At 42.9% G+C, this 23,514-nt stretch overlaps 1 protein-coding gene across 3 annotated transcripts in view; it reads left to right on the top strand.

Annotated features, from left to right (window-relative positions):
- Nucleotides 1-312: 312 nt before the first annotated feature.
- LOC103182285 (venom phosphodiesterase 2) overlaps nt 313-23,514 on the top strand; it is a 45,730-nt gene continuing 22,528 nt past the window's right edge. For 2 of the 3 annotated variants that reach the window (XM_007899235.2, XM_007899233.2), the window contains exons 1-6: nt 313-515; nt 4,588-4,666; nt 12,235-12,360; nt 12,784-12,844; nt 17,588-17,685; nt 22,243-22,322. In XM_007899235.2, coding sequence (XP_007897426.1) covers nt 348-515; nt 4,588-4,666; nt 12,235-12,360; nt 12,784-12,844; nt 17,588-17,685; nt 22,243-22,322 — 612 coding nt within the window. In that variant the 5' untranslated portion in view covers nt 313-347. The remainder of the gene's footprint in view (nt 516-4,587; nt 4,667-12,234; nt 12,361-12,783; nt 12,845-17,587; nt 17,686-22,242; nt 22,323-23,514) is intronic. The other variant, XM_007899236.2, reaches the window with a different exon arrangement.

The following is a 23,514-nucleotide window of genomic DNA, read 5'->3' as shown; positions in this document are numbered from 1 at the left end:
CCCCCACTCTCCACTCCCCCCCCACACTCTCCACTCCCCCCCACACTCTCCACTCCCCCCCCCACACTCTCCACTCCCCCCCACACTCTCCACTCCCCCCCCACTCTCCACTCCCCCCCCCACACTCTCCACTCCCCCCCCCACACTCTCCACTCCCCACTCCCCCCCCCACTCTCCACTCCCCCCCCCCCACCCCCCCCCACTCTCCACTCCCCCCCCCACTCTCCCCACTCCCCCCCCCCCACCCCCCCACTCCCACCCCCTGTCCCCGCCTCTGCGTCCCACCCCTTTCTGCTCTCACTGTCTCACGCAGCGCAGCCCCGTTGCGGTGGTCGGGTCGCAGCCTCATGGATCCGGAGGGAGACGGCGCGGCCTCGCGGGGATACCGAGCGCGTTACTCCAACGAGGAGCAGCGAGCGGTCATGTTGCCCTCAGCCCCCGAGAGCGGAGGCACCGGGAGGGGCAGCGGCAGCGGCAGCGGGAGCAGGAGGGGCACCAGGAGGGTTATTGTTGGGGTGAGTGGCTGAGAGCCCCGGGGGGTGGGGGGGGGTGGGGTGGGGGGCAGTGTATGCTCTGGTGGGGGACACACACACACAGCACCAGAGCCACCACCACCGGTGCACCTCCCGATACAGCCCAACCGGACACCTTCCACTGACCAGTCCATATGGCCATCCAAACCCGGTCAAGTACTCTCCTCTCTCTCTCCTCTCTCCTCTCTCTCTCTCTGTGTGTCTATCACTGGTGTATTTTTCTCACTCCCTAAAATTCTTACTGTTTGTTTGGCCATTTGTCTTGTTGCCGAGAGCCTCACCGTAGCCGTCTCTGGCCGTGTCTTGCTGTTTGAATTTGACAATATCCATCCGTTTTTTATAGCCGTGTAGCCTCACCTGCAGGACTTCAGGTGTCTGAGCCCTCACGCGGGAGACGCTTGTCGCTCGCGACGCAGAGGAAGAGCGCTTGCCTCGCAAGCGAGAGGACGCGGTCTCATTTTCCGGGCGGGGAGAAACCTTTGGCAAGTTTCCTTACACCACACACACCTCTGTTTACTTAGCAGTAAGTAGTCGATTGCCAACTTGCTTTCGGTGGGAAATCCGAGGGAAATAATTCCTCAACAAATAGTAATAATTTAGGGCACAGTTGGCTGTCGTGTTTTTGCCCACAAAATACATAACTCAATTCACTCTGCAATACAGTGGATCCCGTGAAGCGCTTTAAGATGTCTCAATGATGTGGCAAGGTGCCTAATGAAATGCAAATATTATTATTATGTACGATTGTGTACCAGACACAGTTCACAGAGACGCTTAGCACTGCATGACCTGTTGCCTGGGATTGTAAGCATGGGCTGACGTGGAAGAGAGGTAACACAAGTTGAGCAAAGGCTTCTAGTTTTACCTAGAGAGAGAGAACTGCATGGGATACAGTACCGACAGAGACTGGCAGAGAGAGAGCGAATTATACCCGGAGAGAGAGAGTGAATTATATAATAATCCTTGCATTTGATACAGTGCCTTAGCATGTGTTTGAAACGTCTCAAAGCCCTTCACAGAATAAATCGTAAAGTGAATTGTCTACTTTTTATGGGTGAAATGCGGAAGCCAATTGCTCACAGCAGTGTCCCACAAACAATCGTGGATTCAGTGACCAAATTATAATTATTATTTTTTTGAAGGGATTATTACCCCTGGAAAAGCGATCTGCCAATCAGCTAAAAACTGGGTTCCTACTTACCTCTAGGTTAACAGGCATGTGGAGTAAGGAAACGTACCCAACATTTCGTTCTGCTGGGAATTGAACCCAGGTCTCTCGCTTGTGAGGTGAGTTCTCTAACCACTGTTCTATAGGACTTCGAGACGTCTCAAAGCACTTCACACAACATACTGTAAAGTGAATTGACTGTATATTTTGTGGGTGAAATGCGGCAGCTAATTGCACACAGCAGTGTCCCACAATCAGTTGTGGATTAAGTGACCAAATTATTATTACTGTTTATTTTTTATTTTTGAAGGAATTATTATTCCTGGAAGAGTGATCCGCTAATCAACTAACAACCGGATTCCTACTTACTGCTAGGTAAACAGAGGTGCGTGGAGTAAGGAAACTTGCCCAATGTTTCCCCCTGCCCAGGAATTAACTCAAATCCTCTCGCTTGTGAGGCGAATGCAATCACTTATATAGCGACCTTCACTTGGGGTAATGGTTCGGACAGTTGCAGTGACCTGATGACCTGGAAGTCAGCAATGTTTTTCATGTGGGAAGCGGGTTAGTCAGTTCTAGGAGCTGGATGTACATCTTTCCAGTACACTCACGCTATAAGCCACCTGCGCTCAATAAGGGTGCATTATAACGGAAATGCTGGAGGATTTTGTCTATTACTATCATTGGACCCAAACTAAAGAAATTCATTGGCAATGCAGGAGGTAGAGCAAGTTGACAGAATGAACAAGTGTATTTTGCGAAACGTATTCAATGGATAATATAGCACACTTAACTAAGGTACAGCTGACACGCCACAAAACCACCACTTGCCACTTTGTGGTGGGTAAAACTGACTCGAAATGGCAGGAGAGCAGCTGGGGAGCGAGTGTAGTGCAGTTTTTGTCACGTGTAAAGGAAGATCTTGGCAGGACACTGGATGCATTTATAAAACAGTTTGATGTTGTGATGGGAGGATGATGACAGTATGTTGGGTGTTCTGGAAGGTTCTGATTGGAATGGCTGAAGGGGCCTCTTTAACTAATCTGATCTTGAGGCGAGTGAATATTTGCTATACCAGAGACGCAATAATCCAAATTCTCAAATAATGCATTACCCGTATGAAAATAGCTTTATATATCACGTAGCTCCAGTAGGATGTAAATCCTGTCTGACCAATGTTATGGACTTTTATAGAGGAGTTAACATGAATTTGACTATGGGAAGTTTATAGTATTTACAGAGGAAGGAGATAGTGCTAATATCAAATAGGAGTATAGATAAGCGGATAGAACATGTAGAGCTTAAATGCATAATAATAATCACTCCAAAAAACAAAAACAATAATAAACTGGTCATTTTCAATCCACCACTGTTTGTTGGACACAAATATACAGTCAATTCACTTTACAGTATATATTCTGTGAAGCGCTTTGAGATGTCTAGAAGACATGAAAAGAGCTATATCAAATGCAACGATTATTATTATTAAAGAGAAAATGGTGAGAAACAGTTAATGGATGCTTAAAGTGGATAAATCTCCAGATCAGGATGGGATGTATCCATGAATCCTTAAAGAAGTCAATGTTTAAAATAATTGAGGCTCTGATGGTCATTTTCAGGAAGCCTATAGAAATGGGGGTGTCCCAGAGGAGTGGAAAGTAGCAAATTTTGCCTAAAGAAAGGAAAAAAGCCAGGAAACGATAGATCAATCAGTCTAATGTCAGTTGGACTGGAAGCTGCATGATGTTACAATAAGGGATGTCATTGTGGAGCATTTAGAAAAGATGGAACTGATAAGAAACATGGTTAAATGCTCCGGGACACTACCGCATGAAGGGCGCTATATAAATGCAAGTTGTTGTTATGTAAAGAGAAAATTTGTGTCTGGCTAAATTGATCACATTTCTGAAGAGGTAAACAAGAAAATGGATAGGGATTTTAGGATGTTATTCTATTAGGTTGCTCCACCATAGCTATGAAGAAGGAGGTTAGGGAGGTTTGCATTTTTCCCTTTAGAACAGAGGGATGAGATGTTTAAGATAATAAAATGATTTGAGAGAATTCATTCGGAAAATTTGTTTCCTCTTGTAGGGGATTTTCTCCTTCGCTCAGCTGAACTGGCTTCCTGCTTGTCCCTCATCCCCTCCTGTCGCATGTCGGTACCTGTGCTTTCTATGTTCTGAAACCCTGGAACTCTCTTCCTCAATCCCTCCTTGCCTCCTCTTTGGTCATCTTCAGATTGCACCTGAACACCTTTCTCTTTTGAGTGTGCATATGGTCACCTACCCTCTCTCTCAAGCTTGGAGTCAAGCTCCACCATTGTTAAACACTCCAACATGCTACCCCGGGTAAAGGGCACAATATAAATGCAAGTTGTTGTATTTGAGGACAAGATGGCCATGGATTCAAGGCTATGACTATCTTAGTAAAAGGAGAGATTTGGTAGAACTTCTCCCGGAAGTATATCAGGTATGGAATGATTTACCAGAGGTAGCTTTCAGTGCAAAGTTGAATAAGCCAGAATTTGACAATGCATGCAGAGGATTGGTATTAGAGGGTCTAGGAAACAAGAACGAAAGTATTCGTTCCTTGGATGAGCAAACATTAATGCACAAAAATGAGCCGAACGGCCTTGTACTGTGTCATACATTTCTGTGATTCTATCATTCCATGATTCATAGCTAAGATGCATCTCTGTCTGTCTTCCATATTTTAGCTTTTTTATAGGCCCCCAAAACAGTTAGCATACATGAACTCACATAAACTGGTTGCAACTTTACCAGGATGGAAATGGTTTCACATATACCCTTCAGAATATGGTCACTATTTCTACCTCTGGATGATGAATGTGTTTTAACTTTTGAAAGTTTTTATTCTTTTCTGCAGGTAGTGCTCTTGTGTATGTTAATTATACTCCTTGGGCTTGGCCTTGGGTTTGGACTAAGATCGTGTGCTCCAAAAACAGGTACAGTTTCTTTCTATTATTTAAAAGGTTCCTTTTATTAGCTACACAGATCCAGTCAATTCCTGCATTTAGTGTCCTTTCCCAATACCCCCAGCTTGTATTTATTTATGAAAAGAAGGGATGTGTGCTTTTGCTTCATGTCTCCTTGTAATCTCTACTGTTAATCATTGCTTCACATTGAAAATGCTGCCTGTGTGACAGCCTTGTTATTTAAATGTAAAACTTCTCTGTAGAAAGGTGCTCAGTGATGAGCCCCATCTTATTCTCTGTAAGCATTTGTAAATAGGATGGGGAATTAGGAAGTAATTGCAAGATATCACGATTTTTACTTCTATTTATGAGCATTGCAATCAAAGGGCAATGTATTTATTTTTATTCCCTTTGTAAAGTTGCTTTACAAATGTAATTTTGTTTGTTGTCGTTGTTGTAAACAGTGTTTTTGGTGTTTTATATATCATTTATTATATTTACTATTTCAAACTCAACAAAGAATATATTTCCCTTTTCTTTTTATTAATCTTTAATTTTCCTGTAATTTCTTCAAGAATTCTGAAACACTGAATGCCCTTTGCTCTCTTTTATAATGACCGGAACTTCCTGGAGAAATGTGCTGATTGTGATTTCTTATTAACCGTATATACATAATAATCATCTTTTCCAACTTTTGTTTCAGAAACCAAAAATGTATTTTGTTCACTTCATCTTTTAAGCTTGGTTTAGCTGTAACTACAGGAAACTGAAGAAAAACAGAATTTTTTTTGTTAGATTTTGGCAGATCTGTTATTCCCATTTGCCAGCCTTTCTTCTTACCCCTTAATTATTTCTCAATTATCTATTTATTTCCCTGTAAGCTTCCTAATCGTTTCTGCTTTTGTTGAGTTTTATGACAGACCATCCCCCATTTCACAGCCCTCTGTATTTATGATCTTATTACTTAGCTCTGGTGTTAAGACTTTACCCCCTTTATCTGGATTCTTTTATTAATGAGGTGTTATATTTAGTCCAGCATGTAAGATTGGAATTGATCCAATATATTTCTATTGGCTTTCACATCGGTAGGATGTTACGCTATCATAAAGTTAGGCAAGACCGTTAAAAATTGTTGAATATCACATTCTCAGGAAACTTTCAGAATTAACAATGAAATTAATCAATGAAAATTGATCTCGCCAGTAGGCAATGTCTTTCACATCTGGAGTGCGTCTCAAATTGCTTCACACAGCTGAAGAGGAGCCTGAACTGCCAGGGAGTTGAGGAAGGGAGGGGAAAGGAGGCCAAATAAATAGTTTTGAAGCTGGAGAGGGGGGGGGGGGCAAGGTGGAAGGATTCTGGCATTGAGTTCCAGAATGTTTGAGTGGAGCAGACAGGGGACATGAAGCAGGGTTGGAGGGTTGCAGGAAGTTGCAGAGTTTGGGTGAGACGAGTCTATGGAAACATTTGAAGGTGAGGACAGCAACAACAAAATTACATTTGTATTGCGCCTTTCATGTCGGGAGGACATCCCAAGGTGCTGGACAATCAGTGTTTCGGACCTGAGCTGGGGGTTGGGATTGGGGAGGATGAAGGGCAGAGGGATAATAATAATAATAATAATAATAATGAGGGTGATCAAAGGTACTGTTGAAGAGGAGGGTCTCAAGACAGGTCTTGAAGGAGGCAAGGGAGGGGGTGAGGCGGAGGGACTCCGGGATGGAGTTCTAGAGGGTGGGGGCAGAGTGGCCGAATGCCCACCTGCCAATGGGTGAGGCAGGGGACATAAAGAAGGCTGGAGCCCACTGAGCAGAGGGAGCGGGCAGGGTGGGAGGGGCTTAGGAGGTCCCAGAGTTAGGGGGAAGCAAGGCCATGGAGGGCTTTGAAGGCGAGGACCAGGATCTTCAGCTGTATCCTCTGTGTGATGGGAAGCCAGTGACTTCCCAAGCAGGGAGTTTGCATAGTCGAGCCTGGAACAAAAATAGCAACTTGCACTTATATAGTGCCCTCCATTGCAGGGTAGTGTCCCAGAACACTCAGAGAATCTTTGAATTTATTCTACTTGAGCTGGAAGTCTCCCACTTGCCCATCCTTGGGCTAATCCCGTGGCTCTGCCTGATGTCTTGTATGTATGTGTGTGTGTGTCTGTGTGTGTGTTTGTGTCTGTCTTGTATGGACATCAGGCAGATCCTCGGGATTAGCCTTCCATCTGTGCCCACAGGGCAGCCTTGTACCTGATGGCAATGCAAGACCAGATATGTTTCTAATGATATTTCTGATGAGTTCACTCTGGATGTTCACATATACAATTGTGGGCTTCAGTAGCTTATATCAACTATTTATTTCCTTCATTGGGTCAAATTCAAAACTTACAAAAGGAATGATAGTTTTTTATTTATTTCGTATCTTTGAATACCCTTCGAATATATTTTTTGACATTGTAGGTTTTTCAGTTTCTCACAATGTAATGCAATGTAATACAAAGAGACTGTCTAGCAAGATCTCAAATTGATGTTAGTATTTATTTATTCAATCAAAACAACATTGATAAGCTGTTATACTATACATACAGCTGGTAGTTCGGATACATGGGTGATCAAATCCTTCCTCCAGGAGAGATGGTGACCACTTAGAATGCATCAGTCATATGTTGACAGCTAATCTTTCTCCTTCAGTGATGGCGTCTTGCTCTCCTACCAATGTATTGTGTTCATTACTTTTATACCATATTCTCACGCCAGGCCCTGCCCAGGTATTGCTTTTCCACACAAACTGCGTTCATGTTGGTTTCTTATCTGCTTTACTTTTCGTACTGAAGTTTAACCCTTTTACATTCCTTCAAACCTTATCAAGCAACAACATTATTAACATCCCCTTATCAAAGACCTGTTGGTTATCCTGCTTCTAAGAGCCACCTGTGTCTGACACAAAAATGTTCTCCTTTCTCAAAGCTGAAAACACACACGAGTTGCACCATCTTGACCATATAGTGTGGGTATATGGATATGTGTTCATTGTGAGGTTAGGCAGTGCAGAAAGCCTAAGGAATACAATTATATAGGGCCTTTCATGTCGGCAGGACATTCCACATCACAATTGTCTTGAGTGAAAAAAGATCTCCTCAGCTCTCCTTTCTCCCTTCTTGTGGCTATATCAAATCTGTATCACCTAGTCACTGACTCCCTTAGTGGAAAGTTTCTTCTTATTTCTTATATATATTTGCTTGCCTCTTTTTCTGTCAAAATGAATCACATCACATTTTGCTTCATTAAATTTCATCCTCTACTCTTCAGCACATTCCTCTAATCTATTTAAGTCCTCCTGCAGTCTCTCCTCCTCACTACTCACTGTAACTCCCAACTTGTATCATCTGCAACTTTTGATATTCTACCTCTTATATCGTAGCATTGGAGAGACTGCAGCCGAGGTTAGAGCTTTTCTCTCTGGAGATAAGTCAATTGAGAGGGACCTGATAGAGGTATTTAAAATTATAAATAGATTAAAAAAGATGGATATTAATAGATTTTTTGGGAGTGCTAAACAAGAAGGCATAAATATAAGATAGCTAAGAGCAGAGATCTAAGATGGTGGTAAGAATGTAGAAGTCACTACCAGAAGCTGTGGTTAAAGCAGAAACTATCGATGTATTTAAGAAGAAACTATGCATACAAGAAGGATAAGGAAATAGAGGGATATAGGAGAGAGGAATAGGGGGGCTGAGGGTTCATGTGCAGTATTAACACATGCGTGGACTCGTTAGGTTAAATGACTTGTTTTCACCCTGTACAGTCAATAATTTCATATAATTGAAAATAATAATGAATAGATTCACTGCCATTTACAGATTTAAGTTAGATCTGCAGGATCAGAGAGTAAAATAAATACATTCAGGCTGTAACCCTACTTGTTAAGTGCAAGGATTAGTATTTTGTATTAGGGTGAAAATGATAAATGTGCTAGCATCATATTTTTTTCATCCATGTTGTGTATAACATTCCAGAAGCACGCTGAAAGAAAGTGCTTGTTCTGTTGGGAAATATGGGAAGCTTACCATTTTTTTATTCAATTGAAATTTCAATACTTACTGATCCCATACAGGATTAGCAATAAATCATTTTGAAGCAGAGCCATGGGACAGGACAGAGCGATGGAGCTTTACGACTGAGTGCCAATTAGGGATGCAATTCTGTAACCATTCTTTTCAAGTTCTACGCGTTCTTACATGTCAGACATTGACTGGAAGCAAGTTGATCATCAGATATTAGGTTTTTGAATGACTGAAAACTGACTTTGAAGTAATGTTCAGCTAAATAAAAGTTTAGTGTCAGGATAAAAGAGCAGGCAAGGAAAGAAACTTTGTTTAAATTGCTTTTGGAAGAAAAACATGGTTTGTTAAAAGTCTCTGTGTCTTTCTGTCTTTGTTGCTCTTTTCCTAACTTGTTTCTGCTGTTGGTTTTGTTCTCTGATTCCCCGGTATTATGCCTGTATCAGATCTCACTGTCTCTGCCAGTTTAAACATACATGTGTCTGCACCTTAATGAGTTGCATTTTGAAATGCTGTTTTGGATACTGTTAAAGATTAACTATGGTTAAAGTTTTGAGGATGAGTAAGATCATATATCAGGAGCAAGTTCAAATTATTTTGCTTTGCTGTTTCTGTAGATTCACATTAAACTAAATGTGTAGTATTAGCAAGTGCAATGCTCCTGATGCCTTTTATCATTTGTTTTCATAAGCATTAAGATAACATATGCACTGCATATTATATCATATCATAACATATCTACCATTGGCAGGAGAGCCTTCAGCCACTCTGCCCCCTACCTCTGGAATTCCATCCCCCAGCCACTCCGCTTCGCCCCCTCCTTAGCCTCCTTCACGTCCCGCCTCAAAACCCTCCCCTTCAACCATGCCATCGGCCACCCCCCTTCCCCTCCCTCCCTTCTCCCCCTCTGATCCCTTCTTGGGTCTGAAATGCTGTACACTGTCCAGTGCCTTGGGATGGCCTCTCGACGTGAAAGGAGCTATACAAATGTAATCTTGTTGTTGTTGTTGCTGTGAGTTTTAAAAGAATTGGTGGAACTGGTCATGTGCAAACATGGCTACAGGAGCTCTGCCAATGTCTCTCCTTTCTAAGGTTAAAAGAATACTGTATGCAGTGGAGCTCTCTCACTCTCTAACCAATGACTGCCTGTATTATACATGAATCTGCGGGTAGACTGCCTTGATCTGTTAGTCATTCTCTTGGTCATCTTTCACAGTAGAGTCAAATTCCATTACCAACAAATTGTACAGCTGCGCTACTCTATGAAACACTCTCGATCTCTGATGCTTTAAAGACCTCAGAAATCAGTGACCGAGTTGAAATCGCAGTAAAACAATTTGACGAATGTGTGGATTGGTATATAGCTTATAGAGCCTGTGTTATGAATATGNAAAAAACTCAACAACATAAATTTGTATGACTTTTTCAAAACAAATCAAAATCCTACATGTTAGAACAGAGACATCTTTCTTCAGTACTACATTGCATAGGTGTCCATAGGGAGCTTGCTGACTGGCTGGGTGAAAATTCACTTAAAATGCTGTTGCACCGTAGATCTTGTTTATTGCACATGTGTGCAACCAGCCGGTTCCTTGCCTACTGGCTAGTTGCAAACATGGGCAGGCATCGCACCTTGCTTTAATGCAGGATGGAATTTTAGACATCCAAACACCGTATTATAACTTTACAGAGTTCTTCAAATATAAAATTATCATGTTTCATCCAAATGCTTTTTCTCTAGCGTTTTTAAATGCTGTACAATCACAAAAAAAAATTGGCTTATAAGAGCGGATGTCACTGATAAACAAAAGGAAATCTCATGAATAGAAAATGTACAATAGGATTAAGGACACTATAATATTCAACTAAAATGTGGAGCTTGTGAAACCTTCAACCACATCCTTGAGCAAAGTGCCACCAAGTGTCTTCAGTAAGATTGATGTTTCTTGAGACCGCGGGTATATTTTAAGCAAAAGAGAACTGTCAGATGTGAAATTTGGATAACTGTTGCTGTGGAAAAGAAGTATAGCTCACTTGTACCACATCCTGTTTTGAGAGTTTCCACAGCCAATGCAGTTTTCCACTGATTTTCTTAGGATCATAGAATCATAGAATTATACAGCACAGAAAGAGGCCATTCGCCCCATCATGTTTATGCCGACTCTTTTAAAAGAGCTATCCAAATCAATCCCACTCCCCCGTTCTCTCTCCATAGCCTTGCAAACTTGTCCTCCCCAAATAATTATCTACTTCTCAAAAGTTGTTATCAAATCGGCTTCCACCACCCTTTCAGGCAATGCATTTGCCTGAAAGGCCGGAGTAAGTTGACGGAGGAAGCGGAAACGTTGGTAGGGGGATAGGAGGTTGCAGAGGTAGGGGGAGCAAGGCCATGGAGGGCTTTGAAGGTGAGGACCTGGATCTTGATCTGTATCCTCTTTGTGGAGAAGCCAGTGGAGTCGAGGAGGATAATAATAATAATAATCCTTGCATTTGATATAGTGCTTTTTCACGTCTTCTAGACGTCTCAAAGCGCTTCACAGAATAGACTGTAAAGTGAATTGACTGTATATTTATGGGCAAAACGCGGCAGTCAATTGCGCGCAGCAGTGTCCCACAAACAGTCGTGGATTGAAGTGACCAATTTTTTTTTGAAGGATTATTGTTATCAGGTGTGTGGAGTAAGGACTCCTACAGGATGGGGGTGATGGGGTGGCGGAGCCTGATGCGGGAGAGGACATGGGCTATAGAGTTCTGGATGATTTATGGAGGGAGGACTTGAGGAGGCCAACAAGGTTTACGTAATTGAGCCTGGATGTTATGAATAATTGTATGAGGTTCTCGGCTGCCAGGGTTTGAGACAGTGGAGGAGCCGGTCGATGTTGCAGAGGTGGGGGAAGGCAGAGTGGGTCATGATACAGATGTGGGGTAGAAAGGACAGGGTCAAACAAGACGGCAAGGTTCCGGATTGGCTCGGTGAGTAGTTTGCAGCCTTGGATGGTGATGCTGTCAGTTGCTGAGATGTGTACAAGTTACAACATGTACAGTACAGAATTACAGACTTGCCTTTAAAAAAAACTGTCTAGTGCACAAAGTTAAACACTTTTGCGCGGATACCAGAGAATTTTATCTTGTTTCCACTGTCTACTGGTTTACATTGTGAATTCAGTTGTGCGCATATATGCGGTTGCGGATATGATTACCAAGGGAGCAATGTCTGCATCTACAGTAACCTCCTTGACCAACCAGTGATTATTCGGTGGTGGCGGGGGGGGGTGGGGGGTGGGTGGGGGGGGGTAAGCAGAGCCTATTTGCAGCTAAACTGGCTCCAAGTTTACATTCACAACTAGATTTTTTAAATGTGGACCATCTCGAACAATGATATTAAATTTGTAGATTGGGGTTTTATGAATCAATTTAGGGAGAGAATGTTTTTAATGTTTTTTTAGTGAAAACTGGTCTTTTAATAACTGGTTTACCCGGGGTAAATCTATAACTGGAATCTGTATGTTACTAAAATTTACTGAAAATCTTGCATGCTTATTGATTGTTCTAGCTCAATTGTGGAGGTGCACGAACATGACCTGCGGTGAGAAGAGTTCATCAAAGAGTCTCTGTTCATGTTCTAACAATTGTATTCAGGAGAAAAATTGTTGCACCAACTATAAAAGTATTTGTAGAGGTAAAGGTCTTAACTTTGTTTTGACTTTAGAAAAAAAGTAAAATAAAGCTTGCTGCATTTTCTTTTTCTAGTAATGGTCACGGTTTGTATTCTTATTGTTCAAAATTCTCTAGTGATATAAAGAACACATTATAAATGTTGTTGACAAAATTTATGTGATAAACCTATTACGGGATATTAGTCTTTTCCAATGATCCGGTCAATGTTTTCTCAGAAAAAATAACTTAATTACTTCATTGCTTGCCTGTAGAGTTTTTGTTTCAAATTCAGAGTACTGATCACTGTATAAATGTTATGCTTCCTGGATTACATTTGATACAATCTGTAACCCAGATCATTGATGAATTCTTTAAAAAAAATTCTGTTTAGTAGGAACAAGTAAAAGCAATTTCAATAAGTTGATACACATTCATTTTTCCATAGGTGAAAATACCTGGCTGCAGGATACACATGAAAATATTGATAAGCCAGAGTGTCCAGAAGGGTATGATTACTTTTAATTCCTTGGGTTTAAGTATTAAGTATTCAAGGTTAGCTTTCGGAGTGAGCAAATAAAGAACTAATAAAGTGGAGTGGTTTGGGGCACAATATTGGAATGCACTCCTTTAACCTCTGAAATGTGAGCCTGAATGCAATAGTAATAATAATAATAATCCTTGCATTTGATATAGCGCTTTTCACGTCAGGAGGATGTCCCAAAGCGCTTCACAGAACACACTGTAAAGTGAATTGACTGTATATTTGTGGGTGAACGCGGCAGCCAATTGCGCACAGCAATGTCCCACAAACAGGCGTAGATTGAAAATTACCAATTTATTATTGGTTTTGGTTTTGGTGGGATTATTATTAGGCGTTCCCAAGCTGTTGTTGGATGAATAAGGAGAGTACGTAGCACATACACAGTAATACAATAACAACAACAGCAACAACTTGCACTTATATAGTGCCCTCCACGTAGGGTAGTGTCTCAGAGTGCTTAACAATGGAGGAGCCTGATTCTGAGCCAGGGGGAGGAGCAGGTGGCCATATGCACGGTCGAAGAGGAAAGTTTTCAGGCGGGACTTGAAAGAGGGAGAGAGGGCAAGGCGGGGGGTTTGAGGGAGAGTGTTCTAGAGTTTTGGGGCGGAGTTGCTAAAAGTGCAATCTCTGATGGTGGAGCGGAGGGTGCGAGGGATGAGCAAGTGGCCTGTGCCAGTTGAGCGGAGGCACCAGATGGTGGATTGGTAAGTGAGGAGGTCGGAAAGGTAGGGAGGTGCCAGGGAGTGAGTGGATTTGAACACAAGTGTGAGGATCTTGAAGTTGATCCATTCGGTGATGGGGAGCCAGTGGAGATTGGCCAGAACTGGTGAGGTGGGGGTACGGAGTTTGATCCGGGTTAGTGTGCGGGCAGCAAAGTTTTGAATGAGCTGGACCTTGTAAATGGTGGAGCTGGGGAGACCAACGAGGAGTGCATTGGAGTAATCCAAGCAGGAGGTGACAAATGCATGCACAAGGGTTTTGTCTGCATTTGGGGTAAGGTATGGTCAGCGGCGGGCAATATGGCGGAGGTGGAAGAATGGAGACCTTGTCAGGGACCAGATGGGGGAAGGAAGGACAGCTGGGGATTGAACCGACTGCCTAGGTTGCACACTGATTTGGTGAGTCTGACGGAGAGTTGAGGGAGGTTGAGGAGTTTATGGATCAGTTCGGTGATGAAAAGCCAGTGGAGCTTGGCCAAAACTGGTGAGATGTGGGTCTGGAGTTTGGTACAGGTCAGTATGCAGGCGGCAGAGTTCTGAATGAGTTGGACGTTTTGAATAGTGGAGCTGGGGAGACTGGTGAGAAATGTGTTTGAGTAATCCAAGTGCAAGGTGACAAATGCATGCACGAGGGTTTCGGCAAATGCATGCACGAGGGTTGATGGTAAATCGTGAGGCCGGATTTCTGCCATCTGTGCTTGAGCGTCCAGGTTTATGTTTTGAATGAGCGAAGATGACTGTTGTACGAGGGGGAGCGGGTGGGTTTGGAAACCATCCTGGATTTCAGGGGAGCCAGGGAATTGAAGGTTGTGGAGAAACGATCATTCAGCAGCTTGATGGCTGCATCAAGATTGCTGCAGGGGGAGAGCCAGAGGGAGCGGAGGTCCGAGGAAGAGAGAGCATTTGTGAGGGAAGCTTTATCCAGGGGCAGAAATAAATGGTGGAGGGCTTGGAAGAGGGGAGGGGGATGTGGCAGGAGAGGGAGATGAGGAAGTGGTCCTAGATGCCCTTGTCCGTGATAGACAGGTCGGAAATGTCAAGGCCATGCGTGATGATGAGGTCGAGGGAATGGCCATGGTCGTGGGTCAGCGAGTTGATGTGGAGGGTGAGGTTTAGGGAGGAGAGGAGGGCAGTGAAATCTGAGGAGGTGGTGCAAGGGGAGTTTAGGTGGATGTTGAAATCACCAATTATGAGCAGGTGTTTAGTGCATAGGGACAGGGATGAGAGGAGAGAGGAGATATCGGTGAGGAATGAGCCAGGAGGTTGGGGGGTGGCAGTAAACTAGGAGAATTTTGAGGGAGAGAGAGAGGAGGGATGGTAGAGGATGAGGTGCTCAAAGGAGGAGAAACAGTCAGCGGAATAGGGGGACAGACCAAGGGAAGCTTGGGAAATGAGGGCACTTTGGGGTCCAGGAGAGAGAAGGCAAGGAGGGCGTTGGAAGAGAAGGATAGAGTGGTGTGAGTAATTGGTGTGAATCACTTAAAGGTGTTGTAGTTTTTCCCAATGGGAATATTTCTTGGGGTGCTTCGACTGGCTCCAGCCTCTGGTTTGTCCCTTGTGCTCTCCATTCCACCTTCGGTGAACGTACCTTCGGCCATTACACCCTGAAACTCTGGAACTTTCACCTTCAATCCCTCCACCTTGCCCCCTCCCTCTCCACCTTCAAATGCCGCCTAAAGACTTTCCTTTCTGATCATGCTTACAGTCATCTCCCTCTCCTCCTGGCTCATTTGTCAGACTCAGCCACTGTGAAATTCTCCAGGATGCTACCTGGTGTGAAGGGCACTATATAAATGCAAGTTGTTGTTTGCAAATGTAATTTAATGTGTATGTGCATTAGCATGTGCTTGGCTTAGTGGTAGTACTCTTGCCTCTTAGTCAGAAGGTCGTGGGTTCAAATCCTATTCGGGACTGGTACTGACATAGTCCAATGCACCACTGGGGGGGTGTTCCATTGTTGGAGGTGCCATCCTTCAGAGGTCCAGTCTGCCTGTTCAGGTAGATGTTAAAGATCCCATGACACTATTTGAAAGAGAAAGTGTTTCTCCCAGTATCCTGGCTAACAATCCCCCAAACCAAAAATTGGTCACTCGTTTCATGGCTATTTGTGGACATTGTTGTGCGCAATTGTATTGCTGCGACCTCCCACAAATACAGTCACCTCATTTCACAGTAAATGTTGTGAAATGCTTCAAGACGTTCTTCCGACATGATAGGTGCTTATCATGGCTTACGTGGAGTTCTGCAGCTCAGTGGTAAGAGCACTCGCTTTGCAAGTGAGAGACCTGAGTTCAATTCCAGGCAGGGCGAAACCTTGGGCAAGTTTCCTTACTCCACACCCCTAATAATAATCCCTCCAAAACCAAAAATAATAATAAATTGGTCATTTTCAATCTACGACTGTTTGTGGGACATTGCTGTGCACAATTGGCTGCCGCGTTCGCCCACAAATATACAGTCAATTCACTTTACAGTGTGTTCTGTGAAGCGCTTTGGGACGTCCTCCCGACTTGAAAAGCGCTATATCAAATGCAAGGATTATTATTATTGTTGTTATTATTATTATTATTATTATTATCATAAGACAGAGTCAATCCACTTTGCAGTGAATTCTGTGAAGCACTTTAAGGCATCCTCCTGATGTGAATGGCGCTATATCAAATCCAAGGATTATTATTATTATGACCAAAGATCCTTTATTTCTATGTTTTTTCCTGTTACTGCATTTCATTCACAGGGCTTCACAAAGTTCAGTTAGCTTTGTTTCCTGTTAAGAATTGGCAGTACAGAAGCGTATGTGCCACAATCAACCATGAAGTGAATCACCAATGTTAGCTGTGGGAGGGGGAGGATTGTTGGCCAGGACACTGAGGGAAATTAAAACTCTCCACCAACAACAACAACAAAATTACATTTGCATAGCGCCATTCATGTCGGGAGGACGTCCCAAGGTGCTGGACAGACAAGAGTTACGGACCTGAGCTGAGGGTCGGGGTCGGGGAGGGGGGAGGGCGGGGGGAAAGCAGCGAGATCGAAAGCACCATCGAAGAGGAGTGTCTTGAGGTGGGTCTTGAAGGTGGCAAGGGAAGGGGCGAGATGGAGGGACTGCAGGATGGATTCCAGAGTGTGCGTGTAGAGTGGCGGAAGGCCCACCCGCCGATAGTGAGCCGTGCAAGGCAGAGGTCGTGAAGCAGGCCAGAGCCCGCTGAGCGGAAGGAGCGATCAGGGTGGTAGGGGGTTAGGAGGTCGGAAAGGTAGTGGGGAGCAAGACCGTGGAGGGCTTTGAAGGTGAGGACCAGGATCTTGAACTGTATCCTCCAAGACCACACGAAAGGCACCATATGAATGTTAGGTCCACCATCTGTCAGGCGGGCTTTGAGCCATTCTTCCCTTTTGGGGACAACGTTTCCTTCTCCATCCTCTTGGCTCCTACCCTGAGCTCAGATACCCATTCAGCATTGTTAAGTATTTGAGATGTCCTCCCAATGTGAAAGGCACTACATCAGTGTAAATTGTATTGCAAGTTGTTGTTGTTGTTTTACTCTTGTGAAGTACTGGGCTAATCGTTTCATTGATTTATCCATTAGATCTCGTTCCTGATCAGCACATTATATACTGTCCCATTTAAAACCTATTTTCTCTTTTGATTCCTTGCTTCCGTATTAATTATTGTGCACTGATGTGGAAAGTAATCATGATGTAGAAAGCAATGCAGGTTATCCGAAATAAAAACAGAAGTCACTGGGAACACTCAGCAAGTCAGGTAGCATCTATGGAGAAAGGAAATTGAGTCAATGTTTCGGGTCCACGACTCTTCATCAGGGACTTGTTAACGCAGGTGATCTGTTTTGCGTTAATAGAAGCGAATCTGTAACAACTTGTAGCAATTTTTTCATAAATAAATGGCTGATAAGAGACCTGTCAATACTTATTTTCATAACATAGTCTACATATTGTGAATTTTTTAGATCTTTATCATGATTTTACAGATTCAATCGAAGTCCGGTTATTTTGGTTTCATTGGATGGATTCCGAGCTGATTATTTGCACAAGTGGAGGAATGTTATGCCTGTTCTCGATAAACTGAGTAAGTATCATCGGATAAGACAAAAATAAATGGACAAGTCTTTTTGTGTTAGAGTTTTCTGAGAATTAGTGCTCCAATGCACCAACAAAAAACGTCCTTCCCCTTGTATTAATGAAAATCATCTGGATATTACAAGAACCTTGCAATTTATTAGCTGTTTTATCATCAACCATACTGTTTTGATAACAAAGTGGGTCTAAACAGCAGCACTTTATCAAGACATTCCGTGTGAATGACTATGATTTGCAAGTGAGATTTCCTGAAAAAGGGGATGTACTCCCACAGGAATTCCACACTAAAAGGACCAGGGTTCCAAAAAGTTGATGTGATGTGCTGTATTTCTAGTTATTGGAATGAGTCCCTATTTTTTACTCAATTCCCAGATAAAGGATTCTTGTTAGGGATTGAAAAACCTAAATGTTGTTCTATGAGTAATAGGGTCAGATTAAATGCATTACACTTAATCTGTCCTTTTCTATTCAGTGAAATTTTACAGCCATGTTTTAGCAGAGCTGGTCACTGTTCAACAATATTTGATTCCTATTTCTGGGACTGATGGTAGTGGAGGGTGAGGAGAACAACAATAACGATTTTCCATTTATATAGTGCCCTTCATGCAGGGTAGAATCTTAAAGTGGTTAACACTGGCGGAGTCTGACACTGAGCCTGTGGGGGGTGACCATAGGCATGATCGAAGGTGTGATCTGAAAATGGGTAAGGAGGAGGCAAGTTGGAGGGATTGAGGGAGAGAGTTTTAAAGTTTCGGAGCATAATGGTTGAAAGCACGGTTGCCGACGGTGGAGCAGAGGGGTAGAGGGACAAGCAGGAGGCTGGGGCCGGCCGAGCGGAGGCGGTAGGTAGTGGAGTGGGGAGTAAGGAGTCGAAGAGATATGGATGTGCCAGGGCATGAAGCAATTTGCTCCATTCTGTGATAGGACATGGTCAGCCTTGAAGGAGGAGGCTAGAGGAAAGCATAGAGGGTAGAGATAGGGATAGCACTCATCGTGTTATTTATTAGGTTAGACAAGAGCCCAGCCTAATACATAATTAGTGTTTGAGAGAGAGAGAAAAAGAAGAGAGGTGAGAGTGGACTAGAAGGGAAAAGAGGGAGATTGCTGAAAAAAAGATAATAATAACAATAAAATAAAGCAATACTTAGCCTGGCAATTCGAAAATTGTGTGCATGGAAGTGCTAGTCGCACACAAATCCCAGGCGCCAGAATTCAATCTAATGTTAGATTAACTTAATACTTGACAATATAAAATGACAATCCTTGCATTTGTGGAGTCCTGTAGCTCAGTGGTTAGAGCACTCGCTTTGCAAGCGAGAAACCTGAGTTCAATTCCAGGCAGGGCGAAACCTTGGGCAAGTTTCCTTACTCCATACGCCTAATAATAATCCCTCCAAAACCAAAAACAATAATAAATTGGTCATTTTCAATCTACGACTGTTTGTGGGATATTGCTGTGCGCAATTGGCTGCCGCGTTCGCCCACAAATATACAGTCAATTCACTTTACAGTGTGTTCTGTGAAGCGCTTTGGGACGTCCTCCCGACGTGAAAAGCGCTATATCAAATGCAAGGATTATTATTATTATTATTTGATATAGCACCTCATTATGTCCTTGAGACATCTCAAAGTGCTTCACAGAATATACTGTAAAGTGAATTGACTATATTTTGTAGGCGAAACAGGGCAGCCAATTGCACACAGCAACGTCCACAAACAGTTGTGGATTGAGTAATCAATTTATTTTGGGGTGGGGAAGGGATTATTACCCCATAAAGCGATCTGCCAATTAACGTAACAACTGGGTTCCTACTTACTGCTAGGTAGACAGAGGCACAATATTTGATTCCTATTTCTGTGACTGATGGTAGTGGAGGGTAAGGAGAGCAACGATAACAATTTCATTTATATAGTGCCCTTCATGCAGGTAGAATTTTAGAGTGCTTAATACTTGCGGAGTCTGACACAGTCGGGTCGGGGGGGGGGTGGTGACATAGGCATAATCGAAGGTGTGATCTGAAAATGGGTAAGGAGGAGGAAAGTTGGAGGGATTGAGGGAGAGAGTTCTAAAGTTTTGGAGCGTAATGGCTGAAAGCATGGTTGCCGATAGTGGAGCAGAGGGGTCAAGAGAAGTAAGGAAAGTTGTCTAAGTTTTTGCCCTGTCTGGGAATCATTCCCGGGATCTCTCTCTTGGGAGGCGAGTCCTCTAATCAGTATGCTAAAAGGTTGTTTATGTGGAGCATGCTTGCTGAACTGTGTATAGCTGCTGCTTTACATTTGAGATTTGCCTTCACACAACCTTGGTCAACACAATTCCAAAAATCAGTGTTATAAAATTGCATCAATCTGTTGTGGTGCATAATAGTTTCCTTATTGTGTAACTCCTCCTTTAAGAAAAATCAGGCAAATTTTGGAAGTCTGCAATTCTTTTCTTACAAACTGTCATCTATTTTACCTAAGTATGTCAGCTGTGGTTTTGTCTGTGTTTCGTTTGTGACTTTTAATTGCTATGTTCTCTTTGTGCTGAAAGAATTTATAATAGCATTTAAAAAGGAATTAGGTCAACATTTAGAAAGGAAAATATGAAAGGTTATTAGGAAAAAGCGGGGGAGTTGGCCTGAACAGACTGCTTTTACAGCGAGCCAGCACAAGCAGGCACAATAAGCCAAATGGCTTCTAGTGCTGAAATATTATATGATTATATTATATTATAATCCATGAAAGATTAATGTGATGCTATTATATTATGGGCGGCATTTAAAAGAGAATTATACAGACACATGCAGAGGTAAGCTACTAAAGGGTTTGGGGAACAGTGGAAAGTTGGAATTAGGATGGATGGCTTCTTAGAGCAGAAAATACCCACAAAAACAAATGGGCCAAATGGCCACTGTGTCAGATATTTCTATGGTTCCACGCAGTGCGCTGTCTATGGGGACATCCCTAATGAAAATGTTTTTGTGTTGAGTTATGGGATCTTGAAGTTTTTGGCAGCTAGTGCTGTTCTGGCAGGACCTCAGTTTGCACCAGGAAATATAAATGAATCATTTGATTTGGAAGCAATATTGAATGACTTCCAGCAGTAAAATATGACGTTTAGTTTCATGCTTATATACTACAAACCACCAAATATTTTCATCTGTATTGAATTTGATTGGTTCTGTTATATGACAGACGTTGTTTGACCACTTCATTTTAAACAGTAAAACCACGTTTTGCTGCTGGAAGTCTTTCAATATTGCTTTCAGATCAAATGAGTCATTTGCAGACTCAGTGTAAAGTAGTTACTTCTTGTATGTTTTACCAGTGTAAAAGGTCTGTTAACCAACTGAGCTTTTTCTGTAATGTCATTGTTGTATATATTTACCCTTGGAAAATGTTTTTGGTCAGCTGAGTGTCTGACATATCCAGAAACCTGTCACCATACTTTTAAGAGTATCAACAGCAGGTGACAGATCCACACATGTATACCACCAATATATGGAAATTTCCCAGTGTCTTGAATGAAATGCATACTCTACCTAGAGAGTGCTCAGCCACAGTCAAGCAGTTTTCCGCCATCTGCGCTCGAGCAGACGGGTTTGGGTTTTTTGGCGGTGGAGATGGTTGTTGTACCAGGGGAGTCGGGTGGGTTTGGAGATGGTCCTGGATTTCAGGGGCACAAGGGAGTTGAAGGTGGAGGAGAGGCGATCATGGAGCAGCTGGACGGCTCCTTCAGGATCTCCGCGGGTGGAAGGCCAGAGGGATAAGATGTTTGATGATGAGAGGGCCTTTGTGAGAGTCTCAGGGGGTAGCCTTTTCCAAGGGCGGTAGACCCAATGACTGGTCCAAGTGCTGCTAATGGGCCAAGCTGACTACCTGGCATCAGCAATGCCTTGGAGTAATGTGGTTGACCTGATTCTGACATCCAGTTGCCAAGCATGTCATCTTGCAGGCAGTTCAATTTAGCTCCCTCCCCTCCCCCCAAGGAGGACAGTCACAACTTGGTCATTTGACATGTGAAAAGCGCAGATTTATGCCCTGATTAGGTGGATGGCAGGTACCAGGAACTCCCTACGATCAATACAGCTCAGATTGAAATGTGTGAGAGCCTTGCCACTATCTTCCTGCCTATCGCTCGGACACACATTGAGTGATACTTCAATGAGTTGGAAGTGTGGAGCCTAAGCAGTAGCTGTATACCAATCAAGGTGGATATGAAGCCCTGGATATATCAAGGTCTGGAGATGTCAGAGAATTGTGTTGAGTTCCAGGCTGCTGTTTGAGAGCATAGACTTGACAGACAACAAATCATTCACCAAACCTATATTACGTTCTCCACAGTTCAGGTTCATTACATTTGTTCAAGGTTAATTTGAGAACTGCTTTGGAGTTGTATCAAATAAAGGAGAAGACAAAGACTTGTGTTGCTCTGATATGAGGTTCCGAACGCCAGTGCCTCTTTTATCTGCTCTTTTATGTTCACAGACGTCTGAAGTAGCATATTTATATGAGATATGGGGATGATTATATGAGCAGAATTCACAGTGCGTGTGTTATATTACAGGTAACTGTGGAACATATGCCTCACACCTGATACCAGTGTATCCAACTAAAACCTTCCCCAACCATTACTCCATTATCACAGTAAGTTGACTTGGTTTCTGAAATATTGAATGTATGTTAACATGATTCATATTTTGCTGATCTTCCTGCTTCCCCCTCTTGATGTGTGCATAGTATTTTCAGATTTCTTTTTTGTGATTAAAATATCTAGATTAGCCAGAATCTATCTGCTTTTAATTTCTAGTGAGTAGTCGAGTAAATTGTGTTGCATAATTAGCACTAGTGATAAATAATAATAATCTTTATATTTGATATAGCTCCTTTCACATTGGGAGGATGTCTCAAAATGCTACAGAGGATATACTGTAAAGTATAGTGATGGTGTATTTTTGTAGGCAAATAATGCAACCAATTTTGCACACTGCAGTGTCCCACAAACAGCCATGAGATGAGTGACCAATTTAATTTGGGGGGATTATTGGCACTGGGAGAAACTCCCTTCTCTTTTTGAATAGTACCATGGGATCTTTAATACCCACTTGAACAGGCAGACAGAACCTTAGTTCAACATCTCATCCAAGGACAATGCAGAGCAGCCCCCAGCACTATATTGAAGTGTCAATGAGTTCAAAGTGCTGACAATGTGGCTTGAATGCACAACCTTCTGATGAATTGCAATTTGCTTTACATTCACCTTGTTGTGCAGTGATTGGTGAGAATCCTGAGCCAGATTTCACCGATCAACTCTTAGAATGCCGTGGGTTAATTCACCCTCATGAGCACTGATAGGGTCCATCTTTAATTGTGCTCGTTCACCAAAGCGGAGACTAACTCGGTTCTCACCAAACATCCTCACTTATGCACCTTTTAGCAGGGTCTCCGGAAACCTGAGGATGACTTTCAGTATTGGACACAGTTAGAGTGGGGAGGAGAGAGCTCAGTCAGCGGGGCTCAGTCAGCAGGGTGCAGGCAATGTGGGGGTGTGGTCAGTGTGGGGTGTAATCAGTTTGAGTGGGAGACACCAGTTTTGTTGTATTTTTAGACTTCTGTCCTCATTTCTCAGAACAAGCTTTATTCACGAATCTTTCTGAAAGCTATTGATTTAAATAAAGTGTTAACCTTTTCTATTGCTATAGTAGTCAGAATACAACTAACTTTAACAATAGTTAAGAGAAAGATAGTTGAAAATATTACAAAACATCTCGAGTTCTTAGGGTCACTCAGTACATGCCCTGTACATTAGTATTGACTGCAGTTTAATCTTGACATTGAA

Source organism: Callorhinchus milii, unplaced genomic scaffold (genome assembly GCF_018977255.1).
Source record: "Callorhinchus milii isolate IMCB2004 unplaced genomic scaffold, IMCB_Cmil_1.0 Scaffold3, whole genome shotgun sequence".
NCBI lineage: Eukaryota > Metazoa > Chordata > Chondrichthyes > Chimaeriformes > Callorhinchidae > Callorhinchus > Callorhinchus milii.
Note: the sequence above shows the minus strand (reverse complement) of the source record. Positions and strands in the feature narration are given on the sequence as shown.